The sequence below is a fragment of the Prenolepis imparis genome, unplaced genomic scaffold, assembly GCF_030444845.1.
Source record: "Prenolepis imparis isolate NDT839.2.m4 unplaced genomic scaffold, iyPreImpa1.0 SCAF_21, whole genome shotgun sequence".
Lineage (NCBI taxonomy): Eukaryota > Metazoa > Arthropoda > Insecta > Hymenoptera > Formicidae > Prenolepis > Prenolepis imparis.
In genome coordinates this window covers 403,758-419,354 of record NW_028141179.1, presented here as the reverse complement: position 1 = coordinate 419,354, position 15,597 = coordinate 403,758, and the positions used below count along the sequence as shown (strand labels likewise).

The 15,597-nt window shown below is 37.3% G+C and overlaps 2 protein-coding genes and 1 pseudogene across 2 annotated transcripts in view; all 3 read right to left on the bottom strand.

The window, feature by feature from the left end:
• The window catches only part of LOC145946794 (nuclear receptor coactivator 2-like), a 78,272-nt gene extending 72,024 nt beyond the window's left edge, over positions 1-6,248 (bottom strand). Inside the window, exons 1-2 of the mRNA XM_083056551.1 lie at positions 6,146-6,248; positions 5,566-5,673 (exon numbers count right to left, since the gene is read on the bottom strand). Coding sequence (XP_082912677.1) covers positions 5,566-5,633 — 68 coding nt within the window. The 5' untranslated portion in view covers positions 5,634-5,673; positions 6,146-6,248. The remainder of the gene's footprint in view (positions 1-5,565; positions 5,674-6,145) is intronic.
• On the bottom strand, positions 5,659-10,885 carry LOC145946793 (fatty acid synthase pseudogene; annotated as a pseudogene).
• Positions 10,886-13,407: 2,522 nt separating this feature from the next.
• On the bottom strand, positions 13,408-14,691 carry LOC145946792 (protein CFDP2-like). Its single transcript, XM_083056550.1, has one exon. The coding sequence runs from the start codon at positions 14,689-14,691 to the stop codon at positions 13,408-13,410; it is 1,284 nt and encodes a 427-aa protein (XP_082912676.1).
• Positions 14,692-15,597: the final 906 nt, after the last annotated feature.

The window sequence follows — 15,597 nt, the reverse complement described above, 5'->3', positions numbered from 1 at the left end:
GAAATTTCTAGAGATGAGATTTGAGATCGTGTAACACGAGAGAAGAGGACAACAAAATTTGTGTATGTAAGTGAATAAACGGAAAATTAATTTTTTATGTAAAATCGAATTATGTTTAAACAAAAAGAAAACTCGTGAGAGATTATATTTGATTTGAAAATATTTTTTGCTCTAAAATATAATAATAAGGATTTGTAAGTTCGAAAACGCCGGATTAGGTCGAAGATGTTTGCGGACAAGAAAAAGCAAGATCGGCGATTTAGACCTCGTAACATTATATGATGGGATAAAAAAAGCAGGCTTATACTCTATACAACTATTTTTTGTATCTGAAGAAATAAGAGAAAATGATTTTATGATTTTCCCCGACCCGGCTAGAAAAATAGTTGTAAAACTCAAACACCATCTAGAATATTAGTCGGAAAGAAAATCGACGTTTGCCAATTAAATAACTAAAAATCTTTTCAGCCACGCCTAGTTGTTAAGAAAAGCACCATTCGATAGGTAAATAAAGTAGACTAAGAAATGTGCGTATGCTCTATGACCGCCTCCTTTTCGAAAAATAAAATAAGTGCTAGCGGGAGAATTAAAAATTTTTCCGAACCTCCCACTCTTTTAAAATATAAACGAAGAAAATGTTGAATTTTTCGACGCCTTCTTTCTTTGGCATGGATATAAAATATAAATTCTCCGAAACGTAATAGAAAATCCGCATTTTGAGTTTGACATCGTCCTAGCTACTCAGTCTCGTGGACTTACACGTTTCGACGTATCGCGTTAGTGTTGTGAGTGCAAACGTTAAGCAAATAAAAAATGGCAGCTCAGAAAAAGTTAATTTCTGAATGCATAACTTTGGCGAATTTGTCGCCGACGATAAATGCCGCGTCGTATTTATCACGGCTGACGGAAGAGCCGTGTAATAATTATAATATTTTTAGAAAATTCGCGGGCTTGATCTCCAATTCGTTACTTGGAGTATTATATAGATTGGGGCATTTCGGCGGCGATAGAGAATTATTAAACGCCACCACTGAAATAATATTAATGCGTGAGGCTTTTCAACACGAAGAAGAGGATGTGGGTGGATATGCAGCCTATCTACTGGCGGATTATCAAAGAAAACAATTAACAGGTAATTATTTTATTCCTTTCGATGAGAAAAAATATGAAACAGTAATTATATTATAAGCCTAAATTTTTAATCGTTATTAATTATTCGTAGCGAGGAACACTCCTGTAAAATTAGCGACAGTACACCCCACCCGAAGACGCAGAGCGGAAGAAGAGCCCGAGGCAGGACCTTCGCGTAAGTTTACAAACGTTAAACATATATAATAATTATTCGTAAAATTACAGTTACTGATAAAAAATTAAATATTTTCAGGAAGAGCACGAATACACCCGCCGGAAAACTTGCCGATTGCTGTTATCGATATATCTGGTAAGTTAACATTTTTTAAAAATAATAAAATATTTTTTTAAATATAAAAAATTAGTAATCTTAATATATAAATATATTATTTTAGATGACGAAGATGATATTATTAATAATAATAATAATGTCGACGACGACGACGACGACGTCGCTTCTATAACTGCTGTAAGCTCAGCGGATAGCGAGGTGTTCACACAAGGTAAGACGATATTTAGAAAATATAAGTTTACATAGCTCTGCAAAAATTTAAATACAAAGCAATATAAAACTTTTAAATTATATATTATATATTATTTTTATAACAAAATTTCAAATGTTAAAATAGTAGAAATGGAGCGGGAAGAGGAACCGGAGGAAGACGAGCAAGAAGACGAGGAGGAGGAGGAAGAGGAAAATTATGAAGAACAAATAGAGGAAGAAAATTACGAGGAGGACGAAGAAGATGAATATTTTTGGGACGTATACTTTTACGAGGATAGGTGTTATTCCAGCCGGCGGATACAGAAAAGCGAACATGTATTCGCGTAAAGCTCTGCAGTGGCTGGTATGGAAGAAGCGCGAGCTCGTCATCCTATAAACCATGCAGGGCGTGCGAATATCGTACGATTAACGGCACACTCGTCGATGGTTATTATGAAAAAACATCGGAAACGGGAGTAACGTCGCGTCACGTGCTGCAATTCCACGGCTGTTTTTGGCACGGATGTACATCGTGCTTTCCGATAAATCGCGATAAAACGCTTTCGTCGGCTATGGACCGTAAAGACACGATTGACTCGCGATACGAACGAACTCTCGCGATCTCGTGGCGACTGCGACAGCGGGGGTATTTGATGACAGAAAAGTGGGAGTGTACCTTCGATCGGGAAATGCGGGACAATCGCGAGATGCGCGAATTTCTCGAGAACCATTCGATGGTGGAAACAGCACCGCTCGATCCTCGCGATGCATTTTTCGGTGGACGGACGGGAAATATCGCGACTCTTTACAAAATCACGGATGCAGAGAAAATACGTTACGTGGATGTATGTTCTTTGTACCCGTATGTATTGAAGACGGGTGCTTTCCTTATCGGTCATCCCGATATTTATGTCGGCAATGAATGTTCCACTTTAATCGGAACAGTTCCGAATTATGATTTTGATACTGTCGAAGGCCTCCTACGTTGCACGGTACTTCCACCGCGCGATTTATTTAATCCAGTACTCCCGTATCGCGTGCACGGAAAATTGTTATTCGCCTTATGTCGCAGTTGCTGCGAAACATTTTCGCTGACGTCGTGTACGCACGAGCGTCCTAGCGAACGCGAATTTGATGGTACGTGGGTGACCTGCGAATTACGCAAGGCCATCGAAAAAGGTTATCTCGTGACAAAAGTAAATGAAATTTGGCAATATAAAATTAGCCAATATAATCGCGAAACACAGCAAGGTGGATTGTTCGCCGAATATATAAACTCATTTCTACAACTTAAACAGGAAGCAAGCGGGTGGCCGGGCGAATGCGAGGACGATGACGCTAAAGAGCGATACCTGCGGGAGTACGAGGAAACCGAGGGTATTGTTCTCGATAAACGTAACATCGCGCGAAATCCCGGTTTACGCTCGGTCGCGAAGCTTTGTTTGAATTCATTCTGGGGTAAAGTCGGCCAGCGATCCAATTTACCAAACACCGAAGTCGTTAAGACACATCAGCGTTTTATGTTGTTATTAACAAGTCCCGAGCACGAGATAACCGATATATTATCTGTAAACGATGAGGTAATATATGTTTCGTGGCGGTTGCGACAAGAGGCTATCGTACCCTCGCCGATAACTAACGTAGTGATAGCCGCATATACGACAGCGCAAGCACGTTTAAAATTATACGAATATTTAGAGCGTTTAGATCGTCGCGTGTTATATTACGATACCGATTCCTGTATTTATGCGAGCACCGGCGATCCGACTGAATATGAACCGCACACGGGTAATTTTCTAGGCGATATGACCGACGAACTCGAGAGCTACGGACGAGGTAGCTACATCGAAGAGTTCGTGTCCGGTGGCCCAAAATTTTACGCCTACATCGTGCGAAGGTCGACCCGAGGGTCGAGTATATGAAACCTGTAAAGTTAAGGGAATAACCCTCAATTACGAGAACTCACGGCGCGTTAATTTTAATAGCATTAAAAAATTATTATTAGCGCGAGAAAAGAATCTAGAAAAAGAACAAGAAGATAACGAAGAAGAAGATAAAACTACAATAAATTTACGTTTTAGCGCAATTCGACGCACTGCGTTTCATGAAATTGTAACGCGGGACGAGTCGAAAATATGCGCACCAGTATTGGTGAAACGTAGATTTATTAATAACCGTTACTCGATTCCGTACGGATATTTATCATCGAAATAATTCTTTTCTCGCGTATTTTCTTCAATATTTTATATAAGTATTTTATACATTTATTAGGAAAGCAATGTAAATTTTTGTAAAAAGTATGTGTATATAGTATTAGTAATAATTCTCTGCAATTGTAACAATAAATTTAAAAATAAAATGTCATATTCCTGTTATTTTAAATGTAATATGCTATAAAGGAAATATATTTTTATGTATCATGTTTATGTAATAATATCGATTTTATTTAAAAATTACCATAAAGTAAAATTTTGTACCTTAAATTGTTTTACATTTTTATTCTCTATTCCTTTACTTCGAAATAATTTTATTCTTTTTAGCAATAAAATCTTTACGTAGCGTCACTAGAATGCGAACTCGAATGCACGTGTTTTCTATTAATTAGGCCTCTTTTTATTACCCTAGGTGACGATAATTAGCCTAAATTGAAAGCGGAGGCTAGCCGCATGTACTTTTTGTATATCTTTTTGTTTTCTTTATTAGCGACGATGCCGACGCTACCCGTCAATGCGACGCCGAGTAACGGTCAGCCGAAATTAGTGCGTTTTTTATTTATCTTTTTTCAGCGCTATACACGATCACCGAGGACCAACCGCTCTATGACGGCTTTATTATACCGTGTTTTTTTATCGACATTTTCTCGGCTTTTTTCAGAAACGCTGTCTGCTCACCCCCTACCCTTCCAAAAAAAAAAATCAACCAATCAGAGTGCTGGGCCACTATAGTTAGAGCCTATCATAGACTGGGTGGGGTGCCATAATCCCCACGCCTGCTACGCTACACCACGATATTTTATCGCCATCTTGTCGGCTTTTTTCAAAAACCCTGCCTACTCTCCCACTCTCGTTCCAAAAACCAACCAATCACAGTGCTGGGCCACTATAGTTAGGCCTATCAGAGCCCTGGGCCTAATGACCCCTATTAGCGGATCGACCAATCACGGATCGACAAGCCCTGTCTAGCCACGCCCCTCTGGCGCCAGTGGCCGAGTGGTGGGGGTTTGTTTTGACTCACTATAGTGGCCCACATACTACTCACGGATTTCCAAACTTTAAAGCCACGCACACCCCATTTAATATTTTAGGCATCCTATCTTCTAAATAAAAACTTAAAAAAAAGAATTAATCCAGTTATAAGAACTTTGTAAGAAAGAAATAATGTAAAAAATATAAAGAATAAAGAAACTTAACGTTTTGTTCATTTTTATTATCTTTATACGAAAGCTTAATACTTTTATATCGTAATATTTTTTCGATGAATTGAATTAAATGATAAAAGTGTAAGACACTTTTAAAAACCACGCACCTCATTTGACATTTTAGACATCTCGATCTTCTAAATGAAAACTTAAAAAAAATTAGTCGAAAGTTAAAATTTAAAGTAAAATAATAAAAACATTTTTTGTAATAAAGAATAAATAATATAAAAATATGAAGAATAAAAAACTATAAATAATATAAAAATATAAAGAATAAAGAAATGTTTAATGTTGTTCATTCTTATTATCTTTATACAAGATAGCTTAATATTTTTTACATTTTTTTTTTCAATGAATTGAATTAAATGATAATAACTCGGGATCATCATTTTTTTTCACCGACACACTTGGATTTTGTGCCAAATATGCAATGTGAAAGACAGGTATTTATCATTTACTATACCAGCCAAATTGCGGATCTGAGCTCAGCGTACTTCAAGAAAGATAAAAGACAGGAGATTGTGGTACTTACATTTGCGACTGAGGCTTTGCATCTGATTTCTTTCTTTTCTTGGTAATGCCGCTGGTAATCGTACTCATTTTGACCCACACCGGGTCTTGCAATTCATATGGGCCAGGCCTGGAACAAAACAATCACGATTATATAAAAATATAGTAACATTTATTAAAGAAAGAATTTCTTAAAAATAGAGTATCGATATTATCGATTTGGAAATAAATTAAATTTTAAGAACGTTTCAATCACAATTATGTTACATGAAATTATTAAGACAATTATAAAAAACGGTTTGTATTTTTTAAAATATATAATATACAATTATGTGTATTATTTTTTCAGTTCTATTTGTTCAATTTAAATTTTAAATATATATAAAATTTTAAATGAAAAAATATTTTTTGAAAGCAACTTTGTCAGCTGGCAAAAATTTGTTAAGATGTATCGCTTTAGGTACACAAATAAGATAATGTCAAAAATACTCGATATGTCTTAAAACTATCGAGCGAGAAAAAAGCAAAATATGTTTCGAGGGTCACTCATGTTAAGCATTGTTATATATGTATACTATTATTATGCCTTTTGCCGAGGATACCTTTCGCGAAATTTTGTCCCGTTGTGAAGGCGACCTGCGTGATGTGTTCAAATAATCTGCTCTTGATCGACTAATTTGTTACACGTGGACGAAAACCGCACGTGCAATTCCTATTCTCCTCTCTCCCCTTCGTTATCTACGCTTTCTGATATACAGACATATACACATACCTACTGTATTTTTATACACTTATACATCGCCACTGATATTTCTTCTGCTTTTCACATTCTCCTTTACCTCGAAATCGACAGAAGTTTCTTCGAGACGAGAGTACATTGTGCTCGACAAAAGCAAAGTCGATGAAAAAAGCTTTGCGAAAAGCGAGCATTATTGAAAAGGAATCGACTCTAACACGTACACATTTCGTTATCGATAAGACATAAATTGACAGTGATGTTAAATTGTTGCGGCAATATCGAAAAAAATTCGATTCAGGTCCAGCATTCTGTGTTTCTCTCTCTCCATATATAAATTTAAATATTTCTTAAGCTCAAAGACGCTACGTAAAAAGCATACTTTAAATTCAATTTTCTGCTGCTACTTTCGCAATTAAACATATACTTTTGTACAGAATATATAAACGAGCAGAGAAAATACGATGTTATATAGGGCGATATATATTTAATTTTATAATAAATATAAGACAATAAATAATAACAAAAATAATTTAATAAGTTATCGAAAATAAAACAATTTTGAGAAAAAAAAATATTTTCCCTAAAATAAGCATGGCTTGTAATTTACTAAGGGAGGTCCTAGAGCTTAATATTTTTTTTCCTCTACTCGAGGAAGGCTTATTTGAGATAATAATAGATGCAAGACAATAAAAAAAATAATAATATAGTTTAATAAATTATCAAAGACTACAAGCAATTTTGAGAAATGTTTCTTTCTCTAAAACAAGCACGGCTTGTAATTTATTGAACGTTAAGCTCAAAAAGCTTTGTACGAAAATACGCAATTTTTAGACGCCCTTTAAGGGGGAATGGTTATAGGATGGCTATCCTGGTTTATAGGAGGCTGAAAAATACATAATTTTTATAATTTTTTTTCTCAGCTAAAATAAAACCAATTAATTCCAAATTTTAGGCACAGTTTATTATACATTTAAATTATGTAAAATAATTTTTTTATTAAAAAATATTGAAATTTTATTTAAAAAATAAAGCTATATTGATAGCGCCGCCCATTTTTCACTGTGTACAACCTAGCGATCGTAATTTTTGTCTGAAACAAAAAAACCAATTCATTTCTTTAATGTTATATTATTACCTTCTATTTAAACTAAAATTTAAATTAAAATTAAATCAATGTAGGATTGACAATGGCAATCTTATTTGCTCCACTAAATTAAAAAAATTAAAAGAAAAGCAAAAATTGAAAAACTTTTACAACTTTAAAGAAAGAAGTTACAATTTTCACGAAAAAATTGCGACTTTTCTTTACAAAAAAAATAATCTAATTTAACTTTTCTCAAAAATTGTTATATAACAGATATTCGAAAGAAAGAGAGAAAAGTTTAACGAATATTTAAATATTGAAATATAAAAAAAAATAGTATTATAAATTTATAACAAGTACTAAAACTAAAGATAAAACGAGCAAATTCTTTTTATAATAATATCGTATGTCTATGTAAACTCAAAAATATTGTGACAAGGAATGATAAATAATCTCTGAGTTTTGCGCGAATCAATCAGAATATATAGAAGACGCATAATTTTATATCCAAGCAGCATGCATTATAAATATTGTCGAATTGCATTATCGGCAAAAAAACATACGCGAAAAAAACATATCTTTGCAGTACGTTCAAGTATGAGTATTACATCCGAAAAATTGACGATAACTTAGGCGATTCTTACGTCACACTTCATAATCGGTTTCGGATTTCAGAAAGGAGAGGGAATCGCACATAAAATATTTGCGCGTGAAATACAATTTAAACCTCATTAGTCGGCAAACAACGACCGATTTGATTAAAAGTCACTTTGACGAGTTTGACAGTCGAGAAACGCTTATCCTTCAATTTACAGTTCGTCACATTAAACTTTGATGACAAGTACCTCGGTCGTTTTTGCCGCCGAAAAATATTCGGAAATTATCAATGCTTTGATATATTTATTATTTATTGACGAAGTATTTCCTGCAATTGTTAAATTGATCATTAGATCGAAGAACCCTTTGCAAAATTAGTTAGCAAATCAATTAAGATATATATAAATTAGAAATTAACGTATTAATGCTAATCAAAATATGGGATATTATTTAATGAATCATTCAAATATAAATAATTAGCACTTCCCATCATTAAACCATAAAAAAACTTATTAAATTTTTCAAATTTAATAAAAAGTTATCTAAAGTAAATTGCACGCTAAGATGAAAGATAAATTTCTTAAAATTCTTACAAGTATTATTAATTTGATAAAAATTTATTATTATATTGATATTAAATGCATTAAAATACTAATAACTTATATAATTATTTGTAATTTAATATTGTTTAAATACTGCGGTAGCGGGTGGGTACTCCTCTACGATCCCAGTAGCACTTACTCTCGTGCACTTTTGCCGACGTCACTACTTATCGCATAGGAAAGCACATTGCATCACCAACCTTTTTTTTATTCACGCAACCGTCACCTAGTTGTCGCGAGGCTTTCCTCTCTTTCTCTCGTTCTCGCATCTCTCTTCCCCTCCTGTCATGTCTAGAGCTGCTCCCTCTCTTCCTCTCACAATCCTTGTTTCCCTCTTTCTCTCTCTTGCTCTACCGATAGACCACTTCTTCTCTCTTTCCCCTTCTTCCTTTATGTTGGCCGCTAAACGAGCAGCGTGCACATGTATGTGAAGGTGATGTAGGCAGTGTGTATGTGTGTGTCATATATATACATTATACATCATACATATATACAGCGACTCGCAATCGGTACCGCGGTAGATGCGAAATTTTTTCCTCAACCTAGTTGGCGACGATTTTTCAAGTTTACGTCATTTCTCGATTTTTTTTTAACGCGCTCCTTTCCATTTTTTAAAATTCTCGAAATTATATTATTTATTACTTTCACTTATATATATGTATATCACACGCTCCGCATTTATTATCTTCACTTATACACACGCATTTTATCGAGACACGCGATTATATTTTCTACACATATAAGAGAGATAGATTAATATTTATTACTTTGCTTATATCTCGTATTTTTTGGAATCGCGAATTTTTTGGAACCTCATTTTTAACTTCATTAAATTCGTCTAATGTTAGTCGCCGTCGCGGCTCCGAAGGAATTCGCGCGGTGTTTATCACCAAAACCGAGAACGCGGACTGACGCGGATTCCGCTCGCGCGTGCCGGAGATGCCGGATAGACGCCTCGAAGAGTCCCGAATGCGTAGTCGCGCGCCGCGTCGCGTTGCATTTGAGTAGGTATACTATGCCGATTCTAACCCAGGTCTTCCGAGGGGAGTGCGGGGCGCGGGGGGTTCTCCGTGGCGAGGGGTATGACGTCACGCGGGTGGAGGGGATGTTTCGACAAAGGAGGGGGAGTTTTATTATATGAGTGTAATATTTGTAGATGGATATCTTTACGACTTTTTTTTTTATGAGGGATCCTAGATATTTTTCCAAAAAGGTACAGGACAAGCGCCGATGATTTTGTACCCTCATTAGTATAATTTTATTACGGAAGCGCCGATGTCCGGCTGCTCGAACTTGTCAACGGAGCGTTCTAGAATCCATAAAACTATGTTTTTTCATTTTATGGACATTTTATCATTAGGAAAGAAATGAAGATTTTAGGGCCGACGCTGCGACGAACATGTTGAAACGTGATTAGGTGCAAAAGCGTTGACGTTCGGCAGCTTTGTACCCTCGCGGAAAATCTCCCATAAAACGAGAGCGAAACATTTTTTCTTAATATTTTTTAAGGAAGAATGCAATGTATCGCGCCAACGTTCGGCTGCATGTGTCCTTACTCCTCTATCCATAAAACCAATATCTCGGGAAACTATCTTTTGAGATACGCCAAATGTTAGAAAAGGAGACAGAATTAGGTGAAATATATATAAGGAGGATGAGAGCGCGTCAAACCATAGTACGATTTGAAAGCGCATAGATGCAGCGGTGAAAAAAGTTTAGTGGCTACTTTCTTGTATTAGAAGTGTTAGTGGTATAATAGTGAATAAAACAAATAATGGTCCATCGCAATCAGCACCTTGGCGATCGAGCATAGTCCGCTGGCGGCTTCTGAGTGGCCCATATTTGATTTAACCGAGCCGATCTGTAGCGGTGTCTTCCTGTTCTTGCAAAACTGTTTATCAATGGGGCTGACTTCCTCCGGATCACCCGCTTGGGTACCGCTACCATGCGCCTCCACGTAACCTACGTCTTCGGGATTGATATCCACCTCGCTATACACCTTCTGCATCGAGTACTGAATGTCACCGCTTGGATACGTGAAACCCTCGGGTTTGTAGCCGTCTGTGTTTATCGCCGTATTCATCACCGTGGCGTACACTCTGCGCGCATCCTTTGATTTCTGCAGAAATATTGCGACCACTGCTTCGGCTCTTGCGAAACCATTAGCCGTAACGTCGAATGATTTACACTTGCCCTCATTGGACAGCATATTCAATCGATGAAACTGAAGACTATAAGCCTGATCGAGCACGAGATTCAATCCGCCGATGATCGCTGCGTCGCATTCGCCGGCGTGCATCGCCACGACGGCTTGATGCATAGCAGTCAAAGCCGAGGAACAGGCCGTATCCAACGAGAAACTGGGTCCGATTAAATCGAAAACGTAAGAGATTCTGTTGGCGAACACTGCTCTGCTACATCCGAGCAATCCATATCCTGCAAACAGATGATAAGTATTTCTTTTTGTTCACTTAAAAAAGGCTTGGCTAAAGCTTGGCTGAAGTTTGAAGCGTTCTTATAACCAAAATTAAAATATTATAATATGAGAATATAATATATTATGCAAAAATTCCTTATTCATAGGCAAATTATTATTAAAGATAACAATTTAACTGTCAGTTTTGTCATCGTGTTTACTTTAAATTAAATTAATGAAATTAAATTCATTAAATAATAATATTAATGCCATGTACATAATATATTGTATATTATTTTTAAATTTGTATGTGTATTTGTGATACAAAAGTAATATATTTTAATTAATCTTTATTTCAAAATCTTATATATATTTTTATTTAAATTTTAATCTTTGTATATTTTTTGTTTCATTGTAAAGAATTATCTCATTTCTTACATTAATAGGATTAAACGTTTAAAAACTGATTTAACTATTTAAAAATATTTTTTGCAATGTGATTTTACGACGGAAATTTTAACGATTTTGCGAAATGCACCTACCTATGTTCGGTTTTTTCTTCCAATAATTGTTCGCATCCGAAGTGGAAACACCGATGAACACGCCAGTACGCGATCCTTTCAGGGTTGAGGGATTTCTATTCTAGCCAGATAGAGCAAGATCGAATTATTCGAAGATCAAGATGCCTACTAAAATTGACAAGTTCGAGCAGCCGGACATCGGCGCTTCCGTAATAAAATTATACTAACGAGGGTAAAATTGTCAATCATCGGCGCTTGTTCTATACCTTTTTGGGGAAAATGTCTAAGAACCCTCATAAAAAAGTCGTAAGATACCATCTACAAATATTGCACTCAGAAAACTCCCCCTCTTTTGTCGAAACATCCCCCTCCACCCGCGTGACGTCATACCCCTCGCCCCGGAGAACCCCCCGCGCCCCGCACCCTCCTCAGAGGACCTGAGTTAGAACTCTCATAGTATTACTACTCCTTTCAAAATAAAGTAAAAGTGACCCTTCCGGTCATTGACTTATTTGGGCCTTAGCACGTTCGCCCGGCTCGAACCGATGCACCGTTTAGCGCCGTTCGAAAATAACAGTAGTTACGTCCTTCCTTCGACTCTTCCTTTTTATTGAGTCTGGACGTAACAACACTATTAGCTGTAACATCAATTTTGAAAACTCGCTGTATTTACACCTGTAGGGTACAAACGAAACGGAAAGCGGTACAAACGTCTGCAGGCAATTACAAAACAGCACCCGTATACAAGATTGAAAAAATTGAAGTAATTAACATATCATCCGCCTCGAATCAACGTAATGTTTCTCTCTTTCTTCTTTAGTTGATTCGTTTCTTCGTTCTGATTCGCCTTTCGAAACTATAGTTTCGAGGCGGGCGGTATGTTAAAGATAACAGAAAAAAGGCTTTGTATTAAATTTAATATTGTTAACTCTCTGTATCAATTTATATCGTCTTTCGTCCGGTTGTTATTATTTCCGTAATTCTTTCTGTTTCTATGCTTTCTCATATGACCTTTCGGTCGTCGCGTCATGTATTGTTTAATTCTTCCGAGCGAGCCTTCGACAACGAAAAGATCACAAATCTATCGAACCATCGTTTGTCATTTCCAGTATTCTGACTTATACCTATCGCGGATTATTATTGTTTTGGTCTCACAACGGTAGTCTAAATTTAAACCATACGATGTAGTGTATTGCGCAGACCACGGAATCCCCGGCTCGATTCTGAGAAGCTTCCAGAAACTCGACAATATATATAAACACGCGAAATGCCCGGCGATTTTGAGACTTGCTTATTTTGTCTGGCTGTTCACGAGAATCAGTTCAAGCATTTAATCGAGCGATATGATCCGTTACTTCAATCATTTTAAGAAATTTCCGATAACGAGTTGCGAGTCTAGCGATTCATCGCTCAGTGTATATCTTTTAACTGCGATCATTAAAGATCTCATCAAAGCTTCCAAATTATTTAGTAACAATTTTCACTTCGTCTTTCATTGACATTGATCCTTGTTCATTTCCGATCTCCTTCGTTCGATTCCCATCTCGCTTTCTCGCGCTCTTTCAGTTTACTGCTTCTTTCGCTCTTTCACTCTAGTTTTTCCTCTCTCTCACTCTCTCGCTGTCACACGCTCTCCATTCTTTCCCTCTTCCTTTCGCTCTCTCGGAGCAAGCCGGCATTCTCGATTTACACGCGACAAAATTTCGTTCGTGCGTAAACAAAACGGAAAACTTGTGTTGTTGTCTACGATATACGTTTGCAACGTTTTCATGAATTTACTTTACAGCATTTACCTCACATGAAGATAGGATTAGGATGAACGGCGGATCACGGAAACTTGATCCGCTGGCATCTACGACCTAGGTTTGCCTAGTTTTCATGATTTCAACGTACCGCATGCACGAACTATGAATCGTTTAGGAAGTTATTTTTATCCCTTCGACAGTTTGTTTGGATGGACGACGATAGCCTGCGGTATTCGTCTATCGCTTCGGTGTTATTTAAGCCGGTTGCTAGCAATTTTCTTCTTTCCTCTATTATCTTGAAGGTATTGGCCGAAATCCAGTCACGGTTTTTTGCTCGATCTTTTGGTTGTTGTTCAGTTAAAGATGTCTCGATGACGCCCTTGAGTCGGTTCCACAAATCATCTGGGTCGGTCAATTCCTCCAGGTCGGTCGATGCTATTTCGTGATTAAGTCTGCTAAGGAAAGCTCTTTGGTCAGTAACTGGCGGTAGTTTGGCCTTTACTGCGGCTCCTTTACACCTTTTCATTCTTACTCTAAGTTTGAAAGCCAGTAGCTTGTGGTCCGAGCCACAATCAGCCCCGCGAAGTGTCTTTGCTGAGAGTATGGCCGATCTCCATCGATTGTTGATCAAAATATAATCAATTTGGTTTTTGGTATGGTTATCTGGTGACGTCCAGGTGTATTGTTTTCTTATATGTTGTTTGAAGACTGTATTGGCAATTGTAAAGTTATTATCAATGCAGAACTGGATAAGCCTGTCACCTCTTTCGTTTCGAGTTCCTATACCGTATCTCCCAACTGCGTTGCGAATGTGGTTATCGTTATCGGTGCGTCCCACTTTGGCATTCCAGTCTCCCATGATTACTGTGATTTCTCGGTTAGAGGTTTTCTCGATGGTTGCTTGCAGAGAGCTGTAAAAGTTGTCTATGTCTTCTGCATCCGCGTCGGCTGTCGGTGCGTAGACCTGGATGAAGTTCAGTACGCAAGGTGCTGCCTTGATGCGAACAGATATTATGCGATCGCTGACAGTGTCATAGCCAAGGACGGAACCAACCAGCCCGCTGGGTATCACAAAAACCACACCGTTGCGGCTTGTGTCGTCAGATCCGGAGAAGTAGACCGCATGACTGTTGCTTAGGAAGTGACCTCTCCCTCGCCAGTGAGTCTCAGAGATTCCTGCCATTCTCACATTACACCTCATGAGTTCCCTCTTCACTATATCCAGCTTTCCTACTTGTCGAAGTCCTCGAACATTCCAAGTTGCCAGCCGGCATTCAGCACGATCACTGAATTTTTTGTCATCTCTGGTCGCATATTTCGCATGTGATGCCCAGTGGTCCACACCCCCATGCCCGGTAGCCAATTTTCCACTGTCTACCTCGGACACAAGACAGCGCCGATCGTCAGTCGGATCGCCAGACAAACTAGATTCATTTGTCGACATTTGTCGGGGGAAGCATAGCAGAATATAAATCAAAGTGTTATGAGATAGTTGTCATTCTTCTTTTTAACTGATACATCGAAGAGAGAGATCTCGTCCGTACCAACGTTTGTGGATCTACAGGGATTTATCCTCAATAAACAATTCATTGTAAAGGAAGCGGCAATCCTGAGAAGAGGATTTATTTTGTCACATTATTTTTTCGCATGTCCTGTACCATGGGGTGTGCTCATAAAATCTGAGAGACACCAAGCCTCATGGTTGACTCGAAATCATCATGGATTACAATGGATAGATGGAAACGTTCCATACAGCATGGCGTTTGATTACAACAGCTATCGTTGGTGGACCACATGAAGAAGAAGAAGAATCCATTCTCGTATATGTAAAAGGACTTGAAAAGCGAGAATGGTTAGCTGATATATTGGATGAAGCGGGAAACGGTTTCATTATTGAGACCTTGGATGCTGAATATGACGATATCGAGTCTCTAAATTCTAAATAATCTAAATGTTAAAAACACTATGCGATGTGGAAAACATGTTAAGAATTGCGCATTACAAAATATATTCAAAATATTTAACTGGTGGTCGCAACGCCAGAAAGAATTGCAAGATTTGGAAAAATAAAATATTTAAACATTAATGTGTTTTATCTCTTATTCCCCTTCCCCAATCCTCTCCTCACGAACCGTTTCTAAGAATTCTTTTTATTCGAGCGCCGTTTCCCCTTCTCCTAAATTTCATAGCGCCAATAGTATTCTAGAATCTCCCACCACATTTACCCCACTACTTTTAAAAATAAGCGTCACGTATATTCTTAATTTTATACGATCAGTGTAGCGTTAACCGTTCATACTGGTGGTTCACTTTTAAAATCTGGAAATATGTACTACGCTAAAAGAAGCAG

Excerpts from the sequence above, each read along its gene's own strand:
- LOC145946792 (XM_083056550.1), bottom strand. The coding sequence starts at position 14,691 with ATGTCGACAAATGAATCTAGTTTGTCTGGCGATCCGACTGACGATCGG.